Source organism: Cyprinus carpio, chromosome A10 (genome assembly GCF_018340385.1).
Source record: "Cyprinus carpio isolate SPL01 chromosome A10, ASM1834038v1, whole genome shotgun sequence".
NCBI lineage: Eukaryota > Metazoa > Chordata > Actinopteri > Cypriniformes > Cyprinidae > Cyprinus > Cyprinus carpio.
The window spans coordinates 10,616,981-10,642,712 of NC_056581.1; the positions used below are offsets into that span (position 1 = coordinate 10,616,981).

At 38.6% G+C, this 25,732-nt stretch overlaps 1 protein-coding gene across 1 annotated transcript in view; it reads right to left on the reverse strand.

Annotated features, from left to right (window-relative positions):
* Positions 1-25,732, reverse strand: part of LOC109107146 (mediator of RNA polymerase II transcription subunit 13-like) — a 72,406-nt gene that overhangs the window by 13,616 nt on the left and 33,058 nt on the right. Inside the window, exons 4-16 of the mRNA XM_042765161.1 lie at positions 25,202-25,347; positions 18,949-19,146; positions 18,575-18,769; positions 18,312-18,474; positions 17,502-17,615; positions 12,038-12,766; positions 6,258-6,474; positions 4,236-4,266; positions 3,852-3,973; positions 3,448-3,538; positions 2,837-3,039; positions 2,312-2,511; positions 17-930 (exon numbers count right to left, since the gene is read on the reverse strand). Of these exons, the coding sequence (XP_042621095.1) occupies positions 17-930; positions 2,312-2,511; positions 2,837-3,039; positions 3,448-3,538; positions 3,852-3,973; positions 4,236-4,266; positions 6,258-6,474; positions 12,038-12,766; positions 17,502-17,615; positions 18,312-18,474; positions 18,575-18,769; positions 18,949-19,146; positions 25,202-25,347 (3,323 nt within the window). The remainder of the gene's footprint in view (positions 1-16; positions 931-2,311; positions 2,512-2,836; positions 3,040-3,447; positions 3,539-3,851; positions 3,974-4,235; positions 4,267-6,257; positions 6,475-12,037; positions 12,767-17,501; positions 17,616-18,311; positions 18,475-18,574; positions 18,770-18,948; positions 19,147-25,201; positions 25,348-25,732) is intronic.

Sequence of the window (25,732 nt, forward strand, 5' to 3'; positions counted from 1 at the left end):
TGCTCTAATCTCTCACCGCTGTGTCTGGCCCAATGGTGCAAACATGTGCTCTTCACCAGTGTCTCATCCACCTTCCCACCGGACATGTTATCCATGAATTGCCGCCCGTGTTCTAGAGCCAGGTAACAATCGTTGTGGAAGTCCCTTTCCTCCACACGCACACATGGTGGTACAGTGGTGCCCCCTGGCCCTTGGGAAGACAGTCCCTCTGGGTCCAATGCCAGCATGGGGGAGAAGGGATTAGTGCACTGATCCTGCAGGAGAGAGATAAGCTCGTCCGGGACTCGATCCTTGCCTCCACCACCTGTCTTCTCCAGCGACGTGCTCCGTATCACCTCAAAGCGCTTCTCCGCCTCCTGGCTCACATCCGAACCCCGTCCAATGACATCCAGCTCGTCTTCCAGAAAGAGGCCGGAGCCATTACCGTAGCGCCGATTGACGACGGCACTGAAGCCGCACCCACAGGGATACTGGGCCTCCATGTTTGGGTCGCTGATGTAGATGCCCACGTCAGCGCCTTTGATGTTCATGTTGCAGACGCAGATGCAGCAGCTGTCGAAGTTGCAGTCCTTGAAAAGGTTCATGACAGACTCCGACAGGATGAGGTTGACGTAAAGGCTGTGGGCTTCGGGGATGGAGGGAACCGTTGCAGGCTCGACAGAGTTGAGCGGCCTGCAGGTGGAGGGCGTCGAGGCCGGCGAGTACAGGTCCGAGTTCTCATATTTGAGAGAACCTTGCACACTGGCTGGACCTCTGGGGGTCCGGGGTGTCCTTGGGGTACGAGGGGTGGGAGCTGAGAAGCGAGGCGTTGCAGGGGATGGGAGGATGCTCGTGCCGCTGTTGCTGGGCGGAGCGCTGTTAGACAAGAATGGCGTGTGGGTCTGAGGGGTGTACGTCTGGATGTACTCTTGTTCCATAGCATTGCATTCACTAGAGTGCAAAAAGCAGAAAAAAGACAAGAGAGGTTAATTGGGACATCACTGAAGTCAAAACCCTATAACAAATGTGTGACATTTAAAACATCTTGTCTATTCTCACTACTGATTATTGGGTATTACACAGTGGACATGCATCATGAGCTGTAATACTGTACTTGTATCCTAAGAAGACCTCTAGGGGGGAAGAAGTGAGAAACTATTTTTAGACAGACGGTCCAACAGGCAGCTGTGCAAGAAATGAAAGCACATCTTGTGCCACATGGACCGTATGTGTGTGCGTGAGTGTGAGAATGCCGAGTGTGGCCTTTAAAAACAGGCAGGTGTTTGAAGGTCCCTATTTGAAGACGTGGCCCAATCCCCCAGCTGCTGTGGGTTATAAAAGGCGACTAACCAGCTCATAAAGGGCTTTTGGACTGACTTAAACAAATGTGGACTTTACGACCAGACTTATCGCCCTGTCATCGACCATTCGCAACCCCCCCCTCGTTTTCACAAAATTTATACCGACATCAAAAATAATGTCTAAGAACAGTGTGTTCTTTTTGCTCTCTGAGATTAATGCATGAAAATAACTTTATCAGATTATTTTTTCATCTCTTTTGATATAGCGGCAGTATTGAGACAATACAAGCAGCATAACTCAAGTCTAACTTCAGACTAACAAAATGAAAGTGTTTCTGAAGTTCACCCTGACACAGGTTCATAACATCACATGAAACGGCAAACCAGACGACAAGATTATGAATTAACACCACGTGAATAACAATCAGATGTGATCGTCTGAGCTAACACCAGCTATTCAAATAAACCAGTCCAAGAGAAACAGAGTAGCTTGAGTGTGGACCGTGAAGAAGCTCGGAGATAAGCAGCTTCTAAATATAAGAAAATAAAAGGACAGTGGCAGCAGATGGATTAGACAGGCTAATTACCCGCACGTTAACACCTGTTCTTCTCTTTTATTCTCTGTTCACCATTACTAAGAACAAAAGGTGTGTGGGTGCAACTGATTTCACAGAGCATGAGTTTGTACACACAGTTCTTGGGTGAATCTTGCAGAAAATTATATTTTACCCCAAAGATCAAAAGGGAAAGACATTTCACACACTTTTTTTGCATTATGCCATAATTTATGACAATTAAAAACAAATAGATGGCTGAATGAGAATTTAGCAAGGAAATGTGCTTTACTGTCAGAATGAACAAAATCTTAATTGCAAAATCTATTTTATCATTTTCATTTTGAATTCGGGGTGAAATATGGCCCAGACATTTTTTTGTGAGAGCCTCTTAGTGCATACAAAAGTATGTATAAAGATAAATGTGGTTCATACAGTAGGTCAAGTACATTTCACCCCAGATGAAGTGAAACTCACCCATCCTTGCTGAAAATGGTCATAGCAGGTACAGTGTTGAGTAGCTCTAGTTTTCCCACTGTCCAGCTGGGCCTGTAAACACACTCATCAGGCAGTTTGATAGGGGGCAGGCACTGACTGGGCAAAGACTTCAAGGGGGCAAACATGGAACAGCCCACAAACGGCTGACACAAGTCAGGCTTGTACACAAATGAGAAGTCCTGGGGAGAGAGAGAGAAAACCATATTCAAATTGCTGTTGTGCCATCCCAGTTCTATAGCAATTAAATAAAAAATGAATTAATTAATTAACAAAGAAAGCACTTAAATGAGCAAATGCATGCAATCTTCAGAGGTTCATAGAACATTTAACTAGCAGCCAAAAAAAACTCAATATCAAATATGGAGTGCATTCTGATTGGCTGTGGTTGTGTTGCTCTTCAAAGCACTTCACTGTCAGTGAAGACAGAAAAATGACTTTGCACTGGAAACGTACAGCACTGCACATGGTTAGAACACGATATAGCATTCTTCTTACACATCTCACCTTGATTTCAGAAGGTTTGGGGCTGCAGAAACTTTCCTCCACCTCGATTTTAAACTGGCCACCAAGAGCAGTAGTGCCATCTAGAGTGTTGAGGCCAGAGCCTGGCTCCATACATCCATACTCTTTGTTCATGGGAGAGTAACCCATGTTGTGCTGCTCTAAAGACGGAGGTGTAGGGAACATCTGGTGTAGATCAGCCGTGCCTGAGGGACGGATGAGCAGAGGGAAAGATGACATGTAAACGGAAGGATGCAGGGGACGATGCACAAGACATGCATGATAAAAAAATATTATGTTTTAAGTCATCTCATAACCCTATTTCCTACTTTTCTTGTCGAAAGAAAAGGATTTATTGTCAATATGTCAAAGTTGCTCTTTTCTATACAAAAAAACTTTTGAAAAAAAGTTTTGATTTGGTTTATTAAAAAGCATATAGTATTTATGAACCCTTCATTTTTGCATGTTAAAGAAAACACCCTGTTTCCATTCAAAGAAATATGTGCATGATGTTATGCTGGTCTTGTTGTCACAATGGCCAGCAGGGAGCAGTATACAGAGTTTGAATGAAAAAGTAAACCCTGTATATTTATAGAGACAGAGACTGTGCTCACTTATACAGGAGACAGGGTCCAGTGTGGCTGGCTTCGACTCCTTGCTGCCAAACTTATCATCTGATCCATTTAAAGCTCTCCGTGCTCCAGGCTATGGAGAAATACACAAATTAGCCAAAAATCAGAGCTATGACTTCATTAAAATTACAGCAAATTCTCTAAAAGAGGGCAAAAAACACATTTCCACTACAACATACCCTTATTTTCAAATAGCCAAGCAATGGTAATTTTAACAGTAATTACATATTGATGATATATTTGAACATCTAATTATGTACAGCAATCAGCTCCGAGCCCTCGCGTCATTGTGATGATTTGCCAAACCAGCAGAATTTTTTTTCACACAGTGACGCAAAGGGGGCACGAAATAGAAATAGATAATAGAAAGACAGCTTGATACTAACTGTTTGTTCGTCCTCATCTGAGTTGAAGAGGTTGTCCAGGTCTTTGAAAGAGACTGCCAGGTCTGAATCATGTATGAGGCTGGTGGAAGCAGCCCGGTTATGGGCCGCAGCCCGCTGAGCTTCTGAGAGAGAGCATGAGAGAGAAAAGCTTAACACACAGGCTTGTTCTCCAGCTTTATCTAGTGTAACCACAGCCTGGGCTTGAGACCATATCAGGACGAGCCCTTTTCCTCACTCAGTGAACACATTTAACCTTTATGGGCAACAATACACTAAAGTGGCCCAGGCTGTCAACAGGGAAACTATTTCAAATAAAATTAATGGACTCAGGGTTTGAAAAGTGTTCATGAGAGAGTCACTAGAGTGTAACAGGACAGTCCTTACCATCTGATAGTGCAGCACTGCCATCTTCTCCCTGTGACAGCAAAATAACAGCAAATGTTTAAAAAAAAAAACACATTACATAATGCACAGACACACAAAGGTTATGTTAGATTAGATATGCAGGGTCCAAAATGCACTTTGACACTTAATCAATCACAAATGAGTGGAGACAAAACTGTAAAAAGTGGTGACTTCCAAATGTTACCTCAAAGAGCTATTTCTACTTGATTTAACCCTTAAAATATTTCTGTACAGATTTATGTATTTAGGTGATATTTTTGACATGAATAAAACCAGTTAATGTAGATGTTATTTCTTTTCAGAGTAGTCCTCAGTATCTAAGAATTATGCACACATTGATTTACTTTTCCACAAAAAGTCCAAAAACAGTCCAGAGTGTGTCAGTTCATTATAACATGTTGGTTAACAATCAGCCAGAAGTAGCCAAAATATCAGAAAAGGTGACAGCAAAAGAAGAGTGAGGGAGAGTGTGAAAGAGAGAAACAGAAGATGACGAGAAAGAGAGTGAGTGAGTGAGTGAGTGTGAAAGCATATTTATATTTCACTACCAAATAATATCTTCCAAGCACAGAATAATAAATAAAATTGTAATATAAGATAACGGCATATGCTAATGGGTGTGCAGCTTTCCCTCAGCACCTTACAAACCCACCACAGACCCTTAAAATGCCCCTCATGCAACCTCCACATCTCAGAGCAACCATTACAATGCAAACTGCATGCTATGCAGAGATTCATTACGCCGTGCATAATTTCATTATGCTGCAGGCCATCTCTCTGCAAAAAGAGAGTAATCTGTTGATTCGTACACACACTTCACGTCCTAATGATCAACTCTGTAATATACGCCTGTACATCCCCCACCCCCCCGCCCCGTAATTGATAGCAGAACCCCGGGGTGGAGTACAGGAGTTTAGAAGGCAATTTTCTATGTAGGCTATGTATTTTACAACAAATGAATGCTGCTGTGCGTTTACGCGTAACAGACACGTGTGTTATAAATTTGTTTGTGCAGCACCATATGGCCTACATTACTTAAACCTCTCCTGTGACAGCAAAAAGTGGCTGTAATGTGCAGATAAGAGTAGGTACCAAAAAAGCTCTTACAAATCAATGAAGTAAGGTACCGAGTACAAAAGTACAGAAGGACAAAGCTGTTTTTTTTTTAACCTTTCACAGCTGCCAAAAAGACGCTTAACATATGAGTGAAAATCCAACAGGAACGGGAGAGACTTGTTCACCCCCTCTATGCTCTCCTCCACGTTTGAGGGTGTCAGATTCAGATCTCAGATGGGAATCTCCCATGAGCTGAAGACAGCAGACATGATGCCAGCATATTACATGCTACACTGCCAATGGAGAATCTGCAGTGTTTAAAATTGCTTGCATAGAACAAGAGTCCATGTGATGAAATGGTATTCACAACCCTTTTTACTTCCGTAACAAACTGAAAATGAAACTAACTTGTGAAAAGTGAAGAGCACCCTTACATTTACCATTCAAAAGTCTGGGGTCCATAATCTTTTTTTATTTTTTCTATTAATACCTTTATTCAGTAAGGATGCATTAAATGTAAGTAAAGACATTTATAATGTTACAGAAGATTTATATTTAAAACATGCCTTTCTTTTTTTCAAATGGCTTCACGGTTTTCACAGAAATATTAAGCAGTACAACTAGTTCTCAACAATGATAATGTTTCTTGAGCACCAAATCAGCATATTAGAACGATTTCTGAAGGATCATGTGACACAGAAGACTGGAGTAATGGCTGTAAATTCAGCTTTGCCATCACATGAATAAATGACATTTTTAAAAATATTGTAATTGTAATATTTTTTGACAATATTACTATTTTACTGTAGTTTTCATAAATTAGATGCAGCCTCTGTGAGTTTAAAATACCTTGAAAAAAATCATACCAACCCCAAAATTTTGAACATCAGTTTAGCCCAAAGAGTAGTGCATTACGGGATATCTCTAGCAAAAAACTTTGCTCACCTTGTGTTTCTTCCCTGGTTCTCTATCTCCCCCAGCTTTGTCTTTCTTATCTGAGAAGGTGAACTTAACATCTCCATCAACAAAGGCGTAGGGGTCGACCTCAGGCTCGTGGTCGCCGTCTGTGATGGCTGCAGCCAGGTGCTGGTTCTGTCGCTGCAGGTACGTCTGGATCCGTTCATCTGAGACCTTGAGCGGCCTTTTAGAGGCAACCATTAACCTAGACAGGACAAAAGAAAAATAGGTCAAACCAAGACTAAAATATTATAACACTGCTTGTATGCCATCATAGGGCATTATAATTTTACTCGATAAAACAATAACAAGAGTTCGCCACACGGACCATTTATCCGCTCAGATCAAAGATCAGACAGCAGTGCAGCACGAGTTTAATAGAGCAGATGAGTTTACTCGCTACTATGTCTCGGTCAAGCGACCACTAAACATCGCTGTGGGATCCAATGTGAAGCAATTGAATTTGTCAAAGAACACAAATGACTTGATTTAAATTAGTTTAAAGCCAGATGAAACCATGCTGATAAACAGGAGAAACGATGTCCGTAACAATACAGTCTGAAGGCTTTTCATCTACAAATCACCATCATTTAACATGGATTTACTGTAGTAACAACACTAACTGCACCATGGTATTGTGCCAGAAATGTGTAATATTCATATCAAATTTTATTAGGCCTATATCATTAACGTAGACATGTATTAAATGAGCATTGGAATTTAATTACAGTATATTTTTTGATTAAGCTATAGCGTTTAACCATTTATACTAAATATACTGATTTTTTATACAAATACCTGAAACCATATAGTTACACTTTTACTGTGGTTTTGAGGTGCTATATGTGTGGTTTTAACTGTGGTCATCATGATCTAAAAGTATGCTACTATGGAAGTCCAATGGTTAATTTGAATAAAACTCAAACAGTCAGAATAATTAAAATATTATCATGTAAAAATGAGGTTGTTACTAGGGTTGTGAGGGTGAGGAAATTTTCCCACCGATTAATCGATGTGTGACAACACCGGTAATACTGGTATTACCATGGGGGTGGGGGCGTTCCCTCTTTTCCTTGCTTTTAAATAGCTTGTAAAAGTGGCGTGCACATTTTACTTTCACTTTCAAATAGCGGCAATTCAGCTTATAGCAATTGTTTGTTTTCAGTTTGTTTTAATTTTCCCTCTTTTCTTTGCTTTCCTTCACTTTTAAATAGCTTAAAAGCGACATGCGCATTTTACTTTCAGTTTCGAATTAGCAGCAGTTTGGTGTCAATTGCCTGAATGCAGCAGCAAAATACAACGTCAAATTCACTCTAGCCTATATATAAAACATAGAACTTTTATTAACAAAACAAACAAAAATACAAAATGCTATAGGGCAGGCTATGCCTAATATAAAATAACTTGCATAAAGTTTAAATAGGTATACAAAACTGGAAATATACTAAGTAAACCTGCATAATATATAACCAAATAAATAAGAACAAAACGAGTAAGAAAGCTTGGTGGCACGGCATACACCTTGATGTCAAATAAAATAAATAAATGACACAAAGTTTAAATAAAGTAAAAATCAGCAAACAATGTGGAACCAATTAAATGAGAAACAAATGTTTAAAAAAAACTTCCAAAATCACCTTAGATAAATGGCAGAAGTCAACAGGTTTTTCAAAATCCAAAATGTTGCCAAACAGGTGCTTTTGGCGTCTTGTCTGTCTCACCTCACTCTTCTTGTCAGTCAGCTCGACTCACTCTCCTCACTGGATAAATTAAATCTGATCTGTGATGCAACTGTCGTATGGCACGCTGTGCAGTCATGTTCAGTTTTTAATTGTAGGGTCTGTTCTTTTAAACTAAATGATTTTTATTACTATAAAAAAAATCAAAAAGACAGTGGGGGTCTGTGTCGCGAAGGTGGGCTAGTGACGTAACCGGTGTTGCGGCTTAACATCAGTATCACAGTCAGCACCGTCTATCGCGGCAAGCCTAGTTGTTACAATTTTTACAGATGTTATATTTTTTTTGATAATGAACATAAATTTACATCTGCATCCTAACTCAAGCTACTTCTTTTCTACGGTCAACTCAAGCTCCTGTCAAATGTGCATTTCTAAGAGACAAAAAATTTTATGATATTGCAGCCTGCACTGCAAACTGCTGACGATGCGTGTCAAAGTCAGGCAAAACAAACTAGCATGAACTAAGAAATACATGTTTCTAGAAAGATATTTTGTTAAAATGACTGGAAAAGTGTAAAGAATTCAAAAATCTGAAATGTTTGTTATGTTCTGACCATAAAGAGTAGTTTAAAACCACAACTAATGGTCTGGTTTCTACAATTCTCACTTAGGAGCTAAATTTTCCCTTTAAACTTTGAAAAGAAAAAAAATTAATTTATCGTTATAATTATCGATATTGAGTGATATAAAAAAATTGTGATAATGTGTGATATTACTCAGACCAATCAAGTGGGCAATATTTTGGATTTAAAAAATATTTTTGAGTGAAATTAACATTCACAGCATAACAGAAAACCTGTATCGTAAATTATAATGCTGTCTACACGCTTTAAATTCTATCAGGTTTTAAAGTTCTAAAAACAGTTCTATCACTCATTGTCTCTCAAATCTTTATTTGTTTATGTTATGCAAAATCCCTCTGTGTTGGTTGAATGGTATGTATCAGCGACTGTCCTCTCACACAGATCAGACCACTGTAGCTCTGATGGGGGGAGACACACACAGTGGCACTGCCCAGAGATTAAACCCATTTTGAGGCCCCAGAGAGCACAGGGATAACACTGGGCCATAACAGCAGAATAGACATAAGAGGACACTAGCCAAGTGCATACTGGGATTGTATTGCATACCATTACATCTCACTGTGGCCAACAGAGACAGCTATCTAAACCTCTCTTTTCTGATCTTGGGCAACTCCAGGCAAATAACAATCTTATAGTGAAAACAATATAGATGCAAAGTACTTGAATGTTGGTATGTTCACATACGTCTAAGATTGTCTAAGGAAACTGCATTATTTGAAACATCAAATATTTGTGAAGAACCCATGCTAAAACATTTTCAAACCAGACATTTTTTGTTTCTAGTGAGGGATTAGGGGCACATATTTTTTAAGTTAATACTATCAACAAGCATTCTTCCAGGGAGACAACGGCACGGCTGAGCAATGTGTACACTTCATTTTGTCATAACACTGCTGCTTCGTGAATTTATGAGGGCCTAAAGTCATTGCTTTCAATAGCTCTCATCCGCAATGGTTTAGAGGAAGTTCATACTATACGAACATTATTCACAGAAACGTGTCCAAACACTCTCACACAGGGCCAAGTATCAGTACGACCAACAAATGTTCCCCCTTAAACAGATTCAACAAACCCAATTTCATGTATGAAAAACCTAATGTTTTTGTTTTTGAAACACAGTGACACAGCAAAAGCAATGAATGTGTATTCCTCTAATAGTATAGGCAACAAGAATTTGAATCATCATGCGTATTAGCACAAATACAGATCAAGCTGCAGTAAAACAACAACTTCACATCCTTTGGAAGCTGTGTGGGTAACCTTTCGTTGATTTAAGTTTCTGAAGTAAGCAGATAAGATGTACACTTTGGCAGATATTCTTCACACAAGTAAACATGTCACGACTTAGTTGGAGACTGTCATCAAACAGCACTGGCACCGGTGTCAAATGACTGTGCTTTTAAATCATGGGAGGCAAGTTCCCTTGGTGCTTTTACTGGAAGTCTGAAGGGTATGCATGTATGCATATGAACACAACCTTATTTCACCCTGTGTTTATTATTAATATAAACTGTTTCATAGAAAAATTAACCATGCAATTACATTTCCATTCCACACATATTGACTCTGTATACTCATGCAGACCTGCCAACCTTGGAACATTTTTTTTTGCGTACCATCAGTGTGGCGGGCGGGGGTGGGGGGTATGTGGAGTGGGGGTAAACACTTTACAGTTTTACCGTTTACAGTTTTTTACTATTTACCGTAACTGTTTAGTTAATTTTTGCTATTTCATTTTTTTTTTTTATGCTATTTAAAAAAGAAAAAAACTCCAGTACACTTCTGTATAGGGCTGGGCGATATGAGCAAAAATGTATATCTCTGTATTTATTAATTTTTTTTTAAATTCTACCTATGCCACATTTATTTTCCAACCACAAATATTTCAGCAAAATGTATATTTTAGTCAGAGTTATTGTGCTCCCATTTCATTGAGCTCTGTGTTTGGCGTGCATTCGCGCTCGTTCTAAATGAAGTCTGTGGATATCAAACAAACAAAACCAACTAACAAAAAATACAATAAAAACATTTTTTTATTAAAAAAAACATAAAAAAAACAAATTTTTTTAATAATAACCATTATGGTCATTGCATTCCTATTATGTTACACAGACTAACATTCAAAATAATTTAATACTTCTTCAGTGATCAAAAGTGACATTAAAGACATTTATAATGTTACAAAAATATTTATTTTTCAATTAAACGCTGTTCTTTTGAAACTTCAATTAATTAAAAAATACTGAAAATACTGACAGTGACATGTGACAAGTTATTTAAATTATAATGTTTCACATTACTGTTTTTACTGTACTTTTGATTAAATAAAGGCAGCCTTAATGAGCATAATTTTCTTTTTCAAAAACAAAAATCTTACCAACCCAAAACCTGCATAAAATTATCAGCAACAGTCCCTTAATTTTACAGAGTGTGTAGAAAAGCTGTCTCTCTAAGTCTTGTTTTTGTATGTGTACTAGTGTTTAAACGTATACCATGTTCATTTCTACTCTAAATCCACACTTAAACCCCTGAGTGTTTGTATGCATGTGTGAAATGGACCCATAATCTCCTAGTCCACAACAGTGCTGGGCCTGTACATTATGATGTCAAAAGGGCGCATCATGAGAGATTAACATGGTGTGTGCACTCAGAGAAAGAACATTCTACACAGAACAAGAGTGTGTTTATGTGTGTGTTTGAGTGAGCAGAGCACGAGGCTACATCACCGCTATTTCAAACACATAGTTCACAAACAGACAAGGACATTTGGGGTTCAGTATTGGGGGCTCAAACTCTGGCTGCTGGAAATAAAAAGCCGTGAGCAAAGGGGATTAAGAGGGTCCATAGGGTGGTCCCGCTCTCACTTTAGAAACACAGTTACTTAAGCCATTATAATACAACACAAAGGCACAATGCTATCCCCCTGGCTGTTTACAGGTTACAGAGAGCTCTATATCCTAAAGATATGCACTTTCAGTTCACTGCATTGTTTGAGACTTTAGGGAGCTTTTAAAAGAGAATATAAACAAAATGTGTCTTAAAGGGGACATATGAAGGAAAACAGGATTTTTTTTTCCTTGCTCTTTTGAAAACACTGCAGCCAAAAATCACAAAGATCGCAAAATATCTCTCCCCAATCAAAAAGCTCATTTAAAATAAGATGCAAAAATGGACTGTTCAGAAATCAGGTTATTGGATCAATGGGTATGATGACCCAAAATCAACATCTATTCGGTATTCAGTGAACTGGCCCACCCTGTTGAATAATGTCTAATCATAACAGAGATTATTTACATATAATTGTCTGTTCGTCTAGTCAATGGAAGACAGTGGGAAGTGTTTTCTCTATTATTTCTGCTTGGTGGCTCAGAAATGACATTATTTACCTTCTAGTAAGTGCATGAAATTGTGTGTGGCGCGTGAAATAATCTGTGATACTACTCACTCAGTAACAGACATAATCCCTTCAGATCCGAGTGACGCCTCTTCTCTGAGTTTATCTCCTGGCAGTGACGGCGTGGGAAATTCTGCATCTTTCCTACGGGGCAGGTTGAAGAACCTCCACGGCGCGTGACTCCCGTCGTCATCCAGGTTTACTGCTGCACTGATGTACGGGGTGGGTTCCAGGGGCTCAGGGTACGCAGGGGGAAAAGGTTGGGTGAGGGGCTCCAAACGGGCATCATCTGGGCCCTTTTGGGGCAGGAGGCATGGCTCTGCGGAAGGAGGGTAAAAATGTTGGCTGTGTGGTGTGGAGGGGTTCTTTATGGCGTCTGAGGCTTCCTCGCCACGTTCACAGGGGTGAGGGCTCAGCGGTGGTGGCTGAGGAGAGCCGACCATCTCCGTCGAGCCACTGCTGCCCATGGTAGCTCCGCCCCCACTGTGTAGTTGTGGAGGTTTTGAGCTAGTGCTCACATCAGATGGGCGAAGTCCTGGAAACCGTCCACCCTCTTGACCTCTAAGAGCCAAGCGCTGGCCTGCAGAAGCGTCGGTTTCCATGGAGACATCTTCACAGACTGAGTTGCGATGGTGGAAGGGCGTCTGCGGGCGTTTCTGCTGCTTGTCGCTCTTTTCAGGCTTCTCCCCAGCTTTGTGCTTGATGGTTGGCTGCTGTGTCTGACCGGCAGTGGGCGGCTGACCAGGCGTGCTGCCTGCTCTCTGCTTCAGCGTTTTGTGCCTGATAAGATACAGAAATATTTTAATATAACAGATACATGAATTATGAACTGGTGACATCATTAATAAGAAAACCTATTACCAGAAATCATATTTTTTATTCACTTCTTTTCACTGTGAGAGTTCATAACATTTCTTTTCAGGTTTAATAGAACTTTGAGACTTGTAACAGAGAAATGTAACAGTTTGTTAATTAGCTCATTATTTAGAATTTTCTAACTAATATTGGATCCTTGAAAAAACACTGTTTAAATAAAGATTCTCTGCTTGTCGAGTCCAAGGACAGGTTTAAGAAACCACCCTTTTAACAAGTGCTCCACTCTTATCAGAGTCTGTCTGACCTGATAACGTGTGTCCACACTTTTTCAGAGATATGTAAAGCAAAGCAGCTGCCAGAGTTTCCCTGTGGCTTTCTTTGTACAGTGTCTCGTATATAATGTTGTTCTTGAGAGGCAGTCACCATCTCAAGCTCCACAGTATCTCAACACACAAGTCTGTGGCTACAAAAGAAGGCTTTAAATACATGTCTTTCATCCCTCCCTTAAAAATGCAAGGCTTTCACAACAACCACTAACATCACAAAGAAAAATTGAGTTTGCTTCAGACATTTTACGGTGTTTTACATGTATGCATGTAAGTATTTAAAAGAGAGGCTAAAGCATGTAGTTCATGTGCAGTGTGAGGAGTTTGAGAGCGGGGGTCAAGGAATTTAATTTAGCCTGTATGTAAACAAAGAAACCACAGGCTTCCTTGAGGTTGGAACTGAGATGGTGTGAGTATGTGGACCTATGTGACAGCTTGGAGTCAGTAAGAACTTTCAGACATATTTGCATTACACTGGCTCGTTCACCAGTTGTGGTAAGAAACTTTTTTTTTGTTCACCTGCGAATATAATATGCTTAATGTTACCTGCGGTAACAGGATGCTCCAGTGTTTAACTAATTAGCAATATTATAAATCTTACCATTTCAGCTTAAAGAAAAAACAATATATTTCTAATGTGTTTTAAGCCTTGTCAGTTAAAACATTAAAAGGATACTCCACCCCAAAATGAAAATTCTGTGTCAGCCGTGACACAGGTTGCGCTGTTTTCTTTCAAAATAATAGAGTAGATATATGTAGAAAATGTATCCTTGTGGCCCAGCTGACACAGAAGAGCGTAAGCTGCCTGCATATAGCTCAGATTCGCCAAAGTTGTGCTACGCTGATGTGGAGTGACACAGAGGAGACAAATTGCTGAATAAAGTCGTTATTTTTAGTTTAATTGCTTTTCATACTTTTTTGGCCCTTGACAGTGTATTTTACTTGGCAGTCTATGGTACAGTCACAAGGCTCCCTGTTTTCATCCAAAATATCTATTTTTGTGCAATTACTTGCCTGTAAGTTGAGTTTGTGGCAAAACATTTTGCAGTGTTTACATGTGGTTTATTATGGCATAAAATTCATTAAAATACATGTTTAATTCCATAAAGTACAAGTTGATTTCAAAATGCACCTACATTTTTTGCCTTTTGTTTTTCAGTTGAATAAAAGACTATTTTTCCCTATATATTCCCGCCACACCTCTTATAAATACATACACGTGTGTGTGTGTGTATATATGTATGCATGTGTGTGTATATATATATATATATATATATATATATATATATATATTATATATATATATATATATATATATATATATATATATAATATATATATATATATACACATACACACACACACACACGTATACCTGCACAAACTTGAACTGCACAAACTTAAGAGCTAAAAAGAGTTATGTCCACATGTCCAGAACACGAGAGTGTCAAGGGTAAAATTATACCCTCTCTTATTCTCACACTCAAAACAATTTCATATGTACACAACACAACAACACACAGCCAATCACACTCGCACATGTACACACAAGCAGAATGCTAAACAAGCAGAAAGGATCTTGGTTGATGCATGGTCATTTTCACTTCACGGGGGACTCCGAGTTTCATCACACCTCTCATGATGGGTCTCTTCCAAAAAACATGTTTGGCGCCTGGCTTTCTCTTGGCCTAAACTGAATAGCTACTCAATGAAGAGAAAGACGACGACTAACAGCAAGCCCACACATCTCTATATGAGATTAGGTCTGTCTTAACGTTACTTATAATGCTCCACAGCGTTTGGGTCCTTTTTTTAGTACTTACTTCAGGTTTACAAAACAATTATCTACCTGAAGGCACAGATAGATCTGGACTACATTGATACTAAATGTCCATCTACTTTCAAGTCCCGTTACTACAAGCCACAACAATATTAACTCGCATCTATTACAATAACAATAGTTTTACCACTGTTTGGTCATTCAGACTCATAAGATAGTCTATAATCTATAAACACAAGTTATCATTTTCTGCCACACACATACTTTATTTGTAGCATGTAACCAGTGACACTCTGAACAGTCTGTCACAGATTAATTACAACATTAAACTCCACAGCAATATCTGCAGACTTTTATAAGACATGACAGCCTTTTATATATATATATATATATATATATATATATATATATATATATATATATATATATATATATATATATATATATATATATAAGGGGTGTGCACAAATAGTTGAATGTTCGATCTGTAATTATTATTCGAAAAAAAATACCCTGTTTGAATTTTACTACGTGTTGCTTTGCTGTCCGTAAATGCAGGGAATCCATGATAAATCTTAAGCACACAAACTAAAAGTCAGTTATAACTAAATGCAACAAGTTGATTGTATTTGATCACAGAATGTTGTTGTCTGCTTCACAAAATGTTGGAAATACTTTGATCAAAATGATCTTACAAAATGGAATTACGTTTGATCAAATGAATCAGTGAAACAGTTGTTATAATATCAGCACCACAATGAGAAATTACATGAAATCCAAACAGCTGTCGACAGAGGAAAGACAGCGGTCTATGACTGCATTCACGACTGCAGGTAAGCGCAGCTGTAGCCAGAGCGAGCCGAGAAGAGAGCTTATCTGACTGCGAAATACTTTTGAGACATAGGTTTCCTTTAAGTTTCCTTGAGGAAGAGTGGTTTAAGAACAGAAAACACAAAGTGCTGTAAGAAACTCTGCTTATCACATCGTTATCTTTGTGTCTCTGGAACATCTGTGTCGAATCACGTTCTTACTGTTATCAAACTGAATAGCAAACTTTCACCCGAATATGTGGATATTAAAATGCCCCATTATGGATTTTTGAAAATGATCTTTCATGCAGTGTGTAACACAGCTCTAGGTGAATGAAAACAACCTGCAATTTTTTAAATCTGAAAGTGCACCGTAAATAAAATTATTGTCTCTCAAAAGAAAGAGTCGACTCTGAATCATTGAAACGAGTCATTTTTAAAACGAATCCCAAGCCATTTCATGCTGAAGTCAACGTGAAACATTAGCATATTGCCTGCCCACTTGTTGGTCTTTTCGCTTGGTCTGAATGAAGCAGCAAATTCATTCTTTGCCACTAGGTGCTGCTTTTGGAGCGGTAAAATAGCGATTTCCCCGGTAACACAGATAAATGTCAGGCAAAAGAGGGGTTTGGAAAAATTAAACATTATACGAAACGTTTGGGAGTCGTTGAGCAAATATGTTAAAAATAAATGCATATTATAAGACAATGAAAGTGTTTTATGACCTTGCATGCATGTCAACCTATTGTTGGGGACACCCAAAACCAAAATATTAACCTTTCATAACCCATAATAGGGGCACTTTAATGTTCACAACATTAACATGTGAAACAATATAAACATGATAAGCAGGCAGACTCGAGTGTATGTCTGTTCCATACTGTAATTGGCATGGTCTGCTTAATTTTTTCATTGCTCAGCTTGAATGCTTTTATTCTTTACACACACACAGACAGATTATATATATATTTTACACACGTTTTCAACAAAAAGAAAATCTTAAGATATAAAGTAATGTTGTTGTAGAACATTGTTGTGTATAATGCATAATCATTAGCTTCTTCAGAAATGGTGACAAAAACTTTATTAAAAAAATGTCTCTCATTAAACGTTATTTAAATACACAAATATTCGTTTTTCTATGCGCCCTAATATTCGAATACAATATTTTTGAAAAATGGCCATCCCTATAATGTATATATGCATGTGTTTGTGTTATATATATATATATATATATATATATATATATATATATATATATATATATATATATATATATATATATATATATACACACACACACACACACACACACACACACACACACACATCAATAATATACATACATACTAAAACTTTTATTACAAAATTAAGCACGTTACTTCATTTGTTTCTTTGTTTTGTTTTAATTTGTCCTATTGCTTCTGATTGGTTTCTTTTTCCATTCAGCCGTTTTTGATATTTTGAGTTTTTGTAACTCTAAACTTGCAACACATGAAGACTATGAATATCTAAGCAAGATAATTTCTTCTCTTTATCAGAGGCAAATAAAAGAATCAGAGCAGAGCTTATGACACTTTTACACCATCACTCAGAAACCATTTTCTACAGTTTTCACAAAGAGCGTATTTAATACTCCATGACAAATGTATTGCCTGTCATTTAACAGAGTGACAGATGACATTACAAGAGCTGAAAAGTGATTAGTGGCAGCAGCAGTGTGGGATGGTTAAACAACGACAGCCTGTGAGAATACAGGACTGAGTGAATGTTTATGTCTGTACCTCGAACAGTCGCAGCTTGATCTCTGTTTAGAGTCGACAAAGTCCCAGGTGCCCACTTTTATCAGCGTCTCCTCCTCACTGGTCCCATTGGAGGCTGTTGCAGAGAATTTCCGTCTGCAAAGACACAATGAAACAAGACTGGATTCAAACTTTTTGGATTTTCTGAATGGTTTCTAAATCACAAAATCTATGGTATTTTGTTGAGGCTAGTTATATGTTTTACTCCAGTGAATATCTCCCATCATTGGTTTATTTTTGAAAGTCAAATTCTGTATACATACTGCTAAGTTAAAGTTACACAAAAGTTTATGAATATTTTTACCTTTATTGAACACAAATTGACCTTGTTGAGCAAAGGCGGATATGCCATTATAGGTAGTAATTATAGGATTATCAACTTAACTTGAAATGGCAAAAAGTAACTATTTTAACAAATAAACGGTATGCAGTTAAAATCTAAAATGTTGACTTGACATGACATGAATGAAATTTGAGTTTGGACATGGTGTCCAAAAACTGTTCCCAAGATGGACTGAACTGACATTTTAAAGCATATTAAACAATCACACATTTGTGTTAATTCTGACTCTAAACCTTACAGACAAAGCCCTTGTGAAAAGTTCCCTATGTGAAAACTAATCTTGAACACTCCTGTTTTTCCCCCTCAATAATCAGTAATAAAACACATCTGTGGCTCAGATATGCATTGTACCAGTAACAGTGCATTGTAGATCTATCATGACTGTGAAATGGGATTATCTGATCTCAGATTTATTCTGAGCTCATCTGAGGATGTCTGAGCACACTTACTTGTTCTGAGCTCGGTTGATGTTGCACTCCTGCCAAACGCTCTCAACCACCTGACTTGCCATCCTGCGTGGAATCTTGCCACCATGATGACTGGTGCTGTCAACACTGAATCCATCCATCGCCACCGGCAACCGCATCCACTTCTGTGCCGAGTGAGAGTGAACTAGAGAAAGAAAAAAAAGACAAAAAGTTTGAGAGTGTAATGGATGCTGTCCATGAAATGAGATGGGCATGGGTTTGTGTCAAAGTTGAGGCATGTTTACCTGTCTGAGCCTCCTCAGGTGAGGTGGGAGGAGTCAGGGTCACTGAAGAGATGGCAGGGTCACGGTTTAAAGCAGGCACATGATGGCCATTTGAATAGACAGCGGTGCAGTGCGAGGACCCCGTAGGTGTTACAGTGGGGATGTCTGACTGTGGGACTAACACCAAGCATGCAGGATACACCATGCGCACACCACCTGGAGAAACGGCCACAAATTAACACCTTATGAATGCACACTTGTAGAGGGAAAAAGAAAAAAAAAGTACTACAGATGAAAAACACATTGCACACTACATTACATTTCTCCAGTATTTACAGAAAACAACTGGTTTATTTACCAGCCTTTTAAGTAAAATATATTTTGTTCCAACTCACCAACAAGCACTTCTACTGCTGCCAGGGAGTCGTCCTCCCAGTCAATGTCCTCCATTTTATCCTCTGTGCTTTCCTTGGAGGTCGGGCTGATGGGATAGAACTGGTTCCATTCTTCAATGAGCTTCTGTGTCGGAGGGTCGGAGAGTTTGAAGGACTGACCAGTCAATGTCCCGTTCAGTCCAAATGGACTCAGAATCACTACAGCGAGAATGAGAGAAGTGATTCAGTCATACACACTACATACAGTACAGTACACAAGAGATATTAAGGCAGCAGTGGCATAAAGGTCAAGAATCTGGGACACAGGCCTGTCATGATTATTTAATCTAATTGAGATTATTTGTAATAATCATAATCATTGTGCTCTTTTAATCTCAATCACAGATTGCCATTCAAATGAGGGAATTTTATACAAATATCAGTATTTCTCAATTTTAGGAAAATATTTATTATTATAACTACTACAATTATTACTGTTGTTATTATTATTATTATTATTATTATTATTATTATTATTATTATTATTATAATAATACAATTAAAACAGACTAAAAAAATAGTGTTAATGGAAAGAGCTATCCAAGTAAAAACAAACAAAAAAATAAAAAACCACCACAAAAAATAAAACAAATAAATAAAAAAAAAAAAAAATACTAAAATAATAAATAAAAAAAAAATATATATATTTTTACAATTGACATACAAATAATATACAACCATTTCAATATTTAGAAAATTTTGGTCATTCTAATTTCCGCAATATTTCTGTACAAAAGACAAAAAAAAGGAAAGATTTGTGCATTATCCTTACACTGTGAAAGACAAGCTATTAAATTAACTGCAATAAGTTGTATGATATTTAATACACTCATGATTGTGACAGAACTAGCTGGCACACAAAATAAGTTACCAAGACTAGGTCTCATGCATCGTTGGAGAACCATTTTGCACTCGAGTAATTCACCTATCCTAGTATCCTAATTAGTTTTTGTTTATGCATCCAAGTACTTGTGTAAACATGATAGTGGCAAAAGAACCTCTGCTACAAAATACAATCAAGTGGCATTTATCTGGAGTTGTCCTTGGAAAGTTGCCCCAAACTGGTTCCTACAATGTGGAAAGCCCAGTGTATGTAGCAGAAAAACACATCAAGACTAAGGAGAGTGTAATCAGAACAGGGCCAAAGCAAATGAGTCTATGAAGCGGGGAACACTGTACAAACACTCCCGCCTGGCTCTCTCTCAACCGCTCCCTCCACTTCTGTTCCTCATTAACTCTGGTCTTAAATGACTCCTCCACTGCAGCCGGGTCTTTTCCTTCCTCCTTTCTCTCAGACACTTTCCAAAAGCCTTTCATATCAACACAGCCTCCAGTTACTGCCAACTAGCACTCATTCTGAGCCCATAAACCAACTTAAATAAACAGGTCACTCAGAGGGAGAGAGACAGAAACAGGGTGAAAAAAAAAAGACGAGGAAAGTACGCAAGACAAGGTAAAGCACAAATGTGGAAGCAACGGCATCAGTTTTCACTCAATTGGTATCTTACCAAAACACCTCAGTTTCTCAAGAGCAGCTCTGTTACATGCTGCTTTCAAGCCTAAAAAATAACTAGACACTGAGGTAGGTAGTCACAAATTTTCCCAGGGAAATCTCTTCCTGTACTTGTGTGTTTCTTTAACTGCCTTGATATATTGAACCACATATTAGGGGTTAGGAGAAAGAAGGAGCTTCCAGGGAGAAAGGGGGGGTGGGGGGTGAGTGGATGAATCCATCCTGTGTCCTTCCATTAGTCGGCTCATTCCACGGCCTTCATCACACAAATCCATAAAAGCCACAATGACAAAGGACACCAACATCCATCTGGAAGAGGTATGGGAAGAGCGAATGGGGGTAGGGGGGTGCCATACAAATGGAAAGGAAGTACAATTCATCTTTAATGAGTTACGGCAGCTTAAATCTAAACACTCTAATAGAGATCGTTATCCTGGCTTTAAAACAGAAGCCTCCAAAATGCATTATTTTGAAAAAAAACAAGCTGACCAGATGTAACAAAACATACACGGCTCATTTGCAGACCACCTCTGCAGGCAAAACCGTCTGTGTTAATATCTGACAGATCCTAGATCAAGCCAAGGTGAGGGGGGCGGAATTCGTTTGGCTTCCCTGGCCAGCTCATCTCAATGCATCAAAAAAAAAAAAAACTCTGCTGAGATACGCAAAACATTTACAGGAAGAAAGCCCAGCGTTGAGCTCTTCAGGTCGGCTGAAGATTAGAATTTGCATGGAAGGGGAGCTTGAAGCATTGAATCCACTAAAAAGGTATCAACACGTTGGCCATCATTAGAAAGGGGTCTCCTGCTCTGGTCTGCTTTTGAGTGGGGGCATCACACAGATTTAAAGCAATTTTCAGACAAACAGGCAAACAAATGTATTCCAATATCACACTGTTCACCTCACATTTATTTTGTCAAGCAATCTGTGCACTACCAGTCTCTCTCTCACTCTCTCTTCTGCTCGGTTAAGTGAGCTATGAGTTCATTACACCCCTCTCACTGCTCTTTATGAGGTCACAGTCGCAACACTCGCACGCTAACTAATCCGAGACTGTCAGAAATGGTGACCAGCAGACCAAAGGAGATCGAGAGAGAGCGCACGAGAGTGCACGAGCAAGAAAAAGGTCAAATGGTTCCAAACGACACATCACACATTCCTGATTCGCTGCAAAGGTTATTTCCCCATCAAAAGGATGAATTATTTTTTAAAATGTTAATTCACAGGAACTGCAAACAATCTCAATTAAGCAAACAATGGCAGATGTGATCTAGTGCACGGCTGTGGATGTAGATTGGTCAATACAGCATTCCAGCCAAGCTAAAATTAATGAAACTGGATAAATTTCATTCAAAAGTGAGCATCAAAAAACAAAAACTATAAGGAATATTTCCCACTGATAGTCCTTGGGTACAAAACAACTGAGGGCTATGATATCCCATGTAAGGTCTTAAAGTCAGCATGAAATGGAAATTGCGATCGAGTTTTCCTCCCTACAGTGAGGTAAATCCAAATGAAATGGCTTCTGAAACAAGAAAATAAAGGAGGATGGGGCTTGATTTTGCCCATCAGGAATTGATTGGATCGTTGTCGTTTGCTAATTGCTGCGATCTCATGTGAGTGACAGATTGCTGGAGGGGAGGCTTTACTGCCCAGCACTCACACCAGTCAACACAAGTCATCAGAGAGGAGATGGTGTTGTGAGGGGAATGGATTTATTGTTTTGGATTGAAGATTTTGTGACTGCAAAAAAAAACAGGCCTAAATCTCCTAAAGTGCAAGGTTTTCCCACTCAAGGACACATGAACATAAATGGCAAAATGCTTTCCTTAACATGCCCATCGGAGATCCCACTTAACGCTATTTTACTTAAAGTGGTGGTTGATTGTGATTTCAATTTTTTAACGTTAGTTAGTGTGTAATGTTGCTGTCTGAGCATAAAATCTGCAAAGTTACGAAGCTGAAAAATCAATGCAAACGGAGATATCGTCTTTTAAAATTCTGGCAGTTTAATGCCTACAAAAACGGCTGATAGGGACTACAACGAGTTACTTCCCAGGTTCGTGACGTCACAAACTCAGATAAACCCTGCTCTCAGGATATGCTGCACTGCTTTAGAGAAGAGGAAGAGAAAACTACAGGTGCACGTAAAAATCTATTCATTTGTGAATCGCGATTCTGTCTTCTAACAATTCTAATGGATTCACAAGTTTTAAAATCAATGTTCTAAAGCAGCGGTTCTTAATACTGTTCCACACGTCCCCCTGCTCTGCATCTCTCTCTCTCTCTCTCAGTCTCTTAGGCCCCGTTTACACTAGTGTGTTTTCGTTTTAAAATGCAGAACTTTTGCTACAGTTACACATATCATTTACACTACTCCGGCGTTTTCGACACTCGAAAACGGAGACTTTTGAAAACGCTGCAGACCCCGTTTTAGTTTAAAAACTCTGGGGTTGCGTTTCTGTGTAAACGAACCAAAATGGAGACTTTTGAAAACGATGGTCTGGCTGCCCACATTCGCTCTGCGTATCCTTGACGACCGTGTAAACCATAACATCATGTGCTTTGTTGTACCCATAGATGTATAGGGAGATTCCCCATTCCATCGCTCCAAGCACGTAGACGCGTCCATGATCTAATATAATAGGGAATCTACCTATTCATATCTATGGCTGTACCTGCATGAATGGTCACGTGACGTGTTTTAGGTTGTGTAGTGTAAATGGAGATCGTTTCTGAAACGCAGCAGAAACGCCAGTGTAGACGAGGATTGTTTTCATTCTAAAACAACGTTTTAAAACGAAAACGCACTAGTGTAAACGGGGCCTCATTCAGATCACCAGCTCAGCTCCAACAATGAACTGTTCCAATTATACACTTATTTTCACATAGCAATGAGAAGCATTAAACATGGATGCGTGTGCAGTTGCCATACTGCATTAAACCTTTAAACAGGATAAAAATGTATATTAAAAGCTAACATAAGCAGTAGCAATTACAAATAACAGTGCATCTAAAAGTACGAGACAACAACAAACAAAAAACAAAGCACAGGGTTCTTACACCTTTTCCAAAGTAAAATTCAAGCACTTTTCAAGCGCTTTCAGGGTACATTTTCAAGATTTTCCAGCACTTTACAACTGTGGTAAATTACATGTTTCCATACATACTTGAGTTCTTCAGTTTAGATGTTATTATGCTAATATCAAACCACCTGTCTGGATTGCATATAACATTGCCTAAAATAACCAACATACAGTATATAAATTATAAAATTAAAAATATAAATAAAATAAAGAATTTACAGGGTATCTGAAGTTTTTTTTAAATAAAATTTAAGGCTTTTTAATACTTGCACAAATAAAAAAAAAAAAAAAAAAAAAAAAAAAAAAAAAAAACAGACTTAACAGGAGGTTACTCAAGCATTTAGTTCTCGTTTTAACCATAATTTGTCATTTTCAAGCCATCGCTAACTGAAGCAGCAACCTCCCAGCAACTTTTTATCTCCCGCCCTGCTCCATCAGAGGTCGCAGGTTAATAAAGATCACACTACAGCCACACGTGCAGACTCGAGCGGAGCTGCTTATCTTATGTAAAAAAATACAATAAAAAAAGTTTAATTATTCAGTAAGAAAGCAAATTATTATGAAACCAATGCAACTCCATTTTCAAGCACCTTATCCAAAATCCAAGCATTTTTCAAACCTTGAAAACACTGCATTAAAATTCAAGCATTTTAAAGGATTTCAACCACCCGTACGAACCCTGATAGCATGCAAAACCGTGCTTACACAGGTTCTGCACAATCCTCTTCAATAATATTATCTGCTTCTCAATTGGGCTCAAACTGATAAGCGATATTAATGACGCCGTTGTTTACAATACAACCGAAGCACATGTCGCTGAAGGGCGGGACATTTAGACATACACTAGAGGTGGTTAGCCAATCACAACACACTGGACTAGCTGACCAATCAGAGCCCATCACCTATTTCTGAGGAAGGGGCTTCATAAAAGCAGGAAATGATCAGCACGTTTCTCAGAGAAGGGACAGAGCGGTGTGGAATAAAGGTAAATTATGTGAAAAATAATGCTTTTTTTTTTAAACGAAGCATTAACACGTTAGACTGTACCCCATAAACACAATCAAGACTAGAAAAAAAACAGTGAACCACCCCTTTAAAAGTTTGTTAAATACAAATAAAAACACCAAGTCGCAGTTTGTTTCAGTTTAGGCCAATGCTGGGAGATATGGCGATATCATTTTTATACATCAATATCAACAGTCAATTAACAAATGATTATAAACAATATCGTGAAAAAAAAATGTGATTATCGATTAAATATTTTTACATATCTTCATGTCCTAGTTTAAACATTTTCAGGATTTAAAGATGTGCAGATATCGCTGAAATCACAATCGGTGTGTTGAGCACTGCTCATGTTACCGGTAATGAAGAACACTTTCCTCTTCCTCAAGCGCCTAAAACGGGAAAAGGTCTCTAACACTATTTCTGTATTTATTTATTTATTTCAAGATACAGAGGGGCAGACAGAATGCCACTGGGCTTTACTAATTATAAACATCTCTCTGATCAGAAAGGAAATGCTGGAAAAAGAAAAAGGGAGAGGAGAAACAAAAGAAGGGGCCAGACAGGAAAAAATATTACAAAGCATCTCAAGAAAAGAGTGTTCTATCACCTTGGAATGGGCTGGAGGCCTGCTGGGCCAGTGTCAGGTGCTCCTCACTCAGGTGGTACACTGGCTGGTGCTGGTTGATCTCCACGCTGGTGCACACATTACTGTCTCCATGCAGGAAGAACGTGAAAGAGCAAGACAGGTGTTCTCTGAGAAAGAGAGACACAGGTGTTTAAGTTAAGCAGCAGCACATGTGCCTCAAAATGAATTAAAAAAAACAACAACAACATGTATTAATCATAAAGGCCCAACAACTATGGATCATCTGACTGGATTTGTAACATACTTTGTGAGTCATATAATCAGCGGCACTGAACATTTGTGAATCATTTAATCACCATCTGATGTGATCATTAAATGCCTAAGACAGAATCTGATTCATTTGTAACTCTATGAAACGGTATTGTTAATATCTCAAACGCGTGAGAAACATCACATCTCATTGAGATGCATGTTTCTGCTCTTTGACCTCAAGGATTACACTGTGTTTGACCCTTCTCCTCATGAATATGCATGAGGCCCTTTAATATATAT